Consider the following 4,262-nt stretch of genomic DNA (forward strand, 5'->3'; position numbering starts at 1 on the left):
GGGTTAACAAGTAAAAAAGCATAAAGACAAAAGACAATAAAAAAAGCACATGTTAAGAGTGGACTAATTTATCAACAAACATATAACTACAATGAGATGGTACCACATGAGATATATGTCATAACCAAATAACAAACCATTCAAAGTCAGGAATAATAATAAAAAATGATAATGATAACATATATGTAAAAAAAGTTGGAATAATGAAAAGGTAATTAATTGTCCAGATGTAGAGTGTTAATAATTGTTGAGACGGAAAGAGATTCATTTTAATAAATATTGTATTACATTATATTAGTTACTTTTCATTTATTGTTTTTTTTAACTTTGTTGTTCATTTTAGTAAATATTGTATTATATTATATTAGTTGCTTTTCATTTATTGTTTTTTTTTAACTTTGTTGTATTAACACAGGTATGTAATTGAAATACGAGAGAAACATACACTCATATAAAATATATGTACTTAAATATTTTTAAGTGCTTTCCCAATATATGTGTTTAAATATTTTTAAGTGCTTTCCTAAAAAAATGACACATGCCTGCATCGTTCTTAGTGTAAGTTAATCATTAATAAAAAAATAAAAGGGACCATCATGATTTTCTTTTTGCAAAATCTTTGAGTATTAATGGAAGGAAATTCATATAGCTTTGGATCCTAAAAAATAATAATTTTATTTTAGCTTATTTAATGGTAGAATTTTATTATATTTGAATAATTTTATATTATAATTTGAAATTTTTAGATTAAAATTTCTTCAAAAGTATATAAAATCCCAGCCTCTTTTTTTAATCTGCACATCTCAATTTAATATATTAACAGGGAGGATCCATGTTTGTTTACAAACTCTTAATAATTATTAAAATTTTAATAATCAGAATTTTGAATTTTTTTGATACTTTTTCTATATCAAAATTTTTTTGTAAACATTTTTATAAATTCGAAAAACAATTATAATATAAATAACGTTTTTAGAATTTTAGTCTTAATACTAGAATCATATGTGGATGTGTTTATATGTGTGTGTCTATATATATATATATATATTTGTTTAGACTATATATTATTTTGAAGTCACCAAAATATCTTGATATTTGATTTGTATAATAATAATGCCAAATCATTATATATGATATCGTTAACCAAAAGGAACATTATATATGATAGTAAAATTATTAGTTAATCGGGAAAACTTATAGTGAAGTCGTTTATGAATATGATGTTCGTGTATTCGCGTATTTTGTATTTATTTGTTGTGTATAATAATTTTATACATATAAAGCTAGAGTGATATATAGTGTGTTAAATAAATTTTTAAACGAATTGATTATCTCATATACTTTTTTATAATATGTTTGGATTGAATTTATGAATCTTAAAAGTTTAACATATAGAGTATTATCATATGTTTGAGAAGTTGAAATTAATTATTACTTATTTTTTGCATTTAATTTGTAAAATCTAAAAAAATATTTTACAAATCCATATAAAATAATACCACATATTTGAAAAATTAAAATTTATTTGTCAATTTAGTGTTTTAATAATTATTTAGATATACAATATGACATACATAATAATTATTAAATAATAAGTTGTCATTCTATAAACTTGAAAGAAAATTCAAATGTGAAAAAGAAACAAAGACAAATGAAAATAATTCTATAAACTGTACAAATGAATAAGAAAAAAATTAGCTAATTAGTGGAAAAGGGTTTTAAATTTTTAGTTTATCAATTTTTTTCCTATTATTTCTTCTGTTATATATAGTACTAGTTTAAATCCTACCCCACTTTATAATTGAGAGTAGGTTATAAAATTATAAAAGTATTTTCATTTTCATTTCTATTTTTCCTAATAAGTCATATTATAACTATTATTTTAATTATATTTGGAAGATTAATAATTCATAGATGATCTCTCTGCAGTGAAGCTTATAACAAATGTCTTGTCTTTTATAAAAAAAATTATTAGTAGATTTACATTAAAACGAGTGAAGTGGTTGATCTGCTGTTTTGGAGATGGGGTATATGCAGAGGATGTGCTTCCAAGGTATTTTAGACACAATGCAAGAGTTGATCCCAAAGTATGCAAGAGTTGGTCCCATGATTGGGCCGTGGACGTATGTAGGTAGTATTCAGGGAATTCAAAGGTCTGCTGAGTAGGTCAAACAGAATAGGAATGTTGAGTAGTTTAGGATCGTAGATTTTATGTCTCGCACTTTCTTTTACCATGCTTAATTAGTTAGGGTCATGTTTCCTTGTTGACTGGCCAGGGACTTAAACTAGTAATCTTTTGATCAATTTAAGAATTTTTGAGATAGAATTGCACTGGTTTTTCGGAAAAAAAAAAAGACAGATAGTAATTATTTTTAAAATAATCTAAAAAAAATAAAAATCCAGCGGTATTGATGATCTTTTTCTAATTTAGTCATAATACATAGCCTAGCTAGTTAGGCTATGTACGAGGACTGATACTACCTATCTTTCTTTACTCTTAAACCTAGTTATAATGATCACAATTACTCGTGCTTTATTTTTTTCATAACCAATTTTAAGATATACAACAATGAAAATACGTACTTTACTCTTAAACCTAGTTACTAATGATCGCTAAAATTATAAAAGTATTTCTATTTTCATAATCCAGAGTTGGAATGGCAGTCTGCTAAATAAGAGTGGCAAAGAAATCCTTCTAAAGACAGTAACTCAGGCGATCCCTAACTATGCAATGTCTGTCTTCTTACTACCACTCGAAACGTGCAAGGAAATGGAGAAGATGATGTGTAAGTATTGGTGGAAATCAGGAAATAAAGAAAAGAATATCCATTGGATGAGCTGGGAGAGGATGTGCGCATCAAAATTCCATGGGGGCTTGGGATTTAGACATCTTCATGAGTTTAATGTGGCATTATTGGGGAAGCAGGGGTGGCGCATAGTCACAAACCCGACCAGTCTGGTAGCACGGATGTTTAAAGCTAAGTATTTCCCAAATGAGCCGTGGTTGCCGAATAATGATAACCCGTACGTGACGACAGAGAGTACAGACATAGAGGATCATACAGTGGCTATGTTAATGGTTCCGAATGAAAGAAGATGGGATGAAGATCTGGTTAAGCATTTGTTTAATCAGAGGGATGCTAATCTTATTTTGGCTGCTCCTATATCAGACAACAACGAAGATAGTTGGTACTGGAGGAAGGAAAAATCTGGAAACTTTTCAGTCAAGACGGCATATATATTAATTCAGGAATCAAAGCCAATGGTGAACCAGTGTGGGAATACTCGCTTCTGGAAACGAATGTGGAGCCTAACAATCCCCCTCAAAGATTAAAAACTTTATGTGGCGAGCTATAACGGGGTGTCTTCCAACAAAAGAAATGCTACGTCTAAAGCGGGTTGATATTAACGTAGTATGTGCATTATGTAATATGGAAGCAGAGAGCACGAGTCACATATTACTGAACTGTTCTTTTGCAAGGTCAGGTTGGGAAGGAATTGGTGTTCGTATAGATGATGCAGTTCAGACCTCTTTTACTGACTGGGCCTTAAATGTGTTTGATGAGTGGAATGTTGCTAATCGTCAGATGGGTGCCATGTTATGCTGGAAGATCTGGAATTGCAGAAACGCGCTAATATGGGATCAGAAAAGTACGGAAGTGCAAGAAGCCGTGTGCTCAGCTAGAGTGGCTCTTAGTCAATGGAAAGAAGCTCAAGACAGATTTTTTGACAGGTCATGGGGACTGTTAGTCCCAGATGACGGTGATGAGCTTTGGTCTCCTCCAACTGAAAACAAGACTAAGATTAATACTGATGCTGCGGTTTTTGAAGCTTCAAGCCGATACAGTTTCGCGTTTGCTGTGCGAAATCACAAAGGAGAGCTGCTGGAAGCAAGATCTGTTTGCAAAGAAGGCTGTACTACTCCTGAATGTGCTGAAGCCATGGGAATTCGAGAGGCATTGAGCTGGATCAAAGATAAGCGGAAGACTGACGTTATAGTTGAAACGGATTGCTTAGTGGCAGTCCAAGCAATTCGAGGCAGTGCTCCAATGACCTCATATTTTGGTGCTGTGATTCAACAATGCAGAAGCCTCCTGAAGGAGATGAAAGACAAAGGGGTTTCCCTTAAGTTTGTAAAGCTTTCAGCGAATAACCTAGCCCATGCTTTTGCAAGCTGTAGTTATTCTGTAGCTGATCGCATCTGGAAAGCAAACAAAGTTTCTCCAGAAATTATCCATGTACTTGAGAATGATTTGAAGTAA

The 4,262-nt window shown here is 31.1% G+C and overlaps 1 protein-coding gene across 1 annotated transcript; it reads left to right on the plus strand.

Moving 5' to 3' along the window:
- The first annotated feature begins 3,431 nt into the window (after nucleotides 1-3,431).
- LOC135150559 (uncharacterized) lies at nucleotides 3,432-4,262 on the plus strand. The gene has a single exon (XM_064086935.1). The coding sequence runs from the start codon at nucleotides 3,432-3,434 to the stop codon at nucleotides 4,260-4,262; it is 831 nt and encodes a 276-aa protein (XP_063943005.1).

The sequence above is a fragment of the Daucus carota genome, chromosome 2 (assembly GCF_001625215.2).
Source record: "Daucus carota subsp. sativus chromosome 2, DH1 v3.0, whole genome shotgun sequence".
Taxonomy (NCBI): domain Eukaryota; kingdom Viridiplantae; phylum Streptophyta; class Magnoliopsida; order Apiales; family Apiaceae; genus Daucus; species Daucus carota.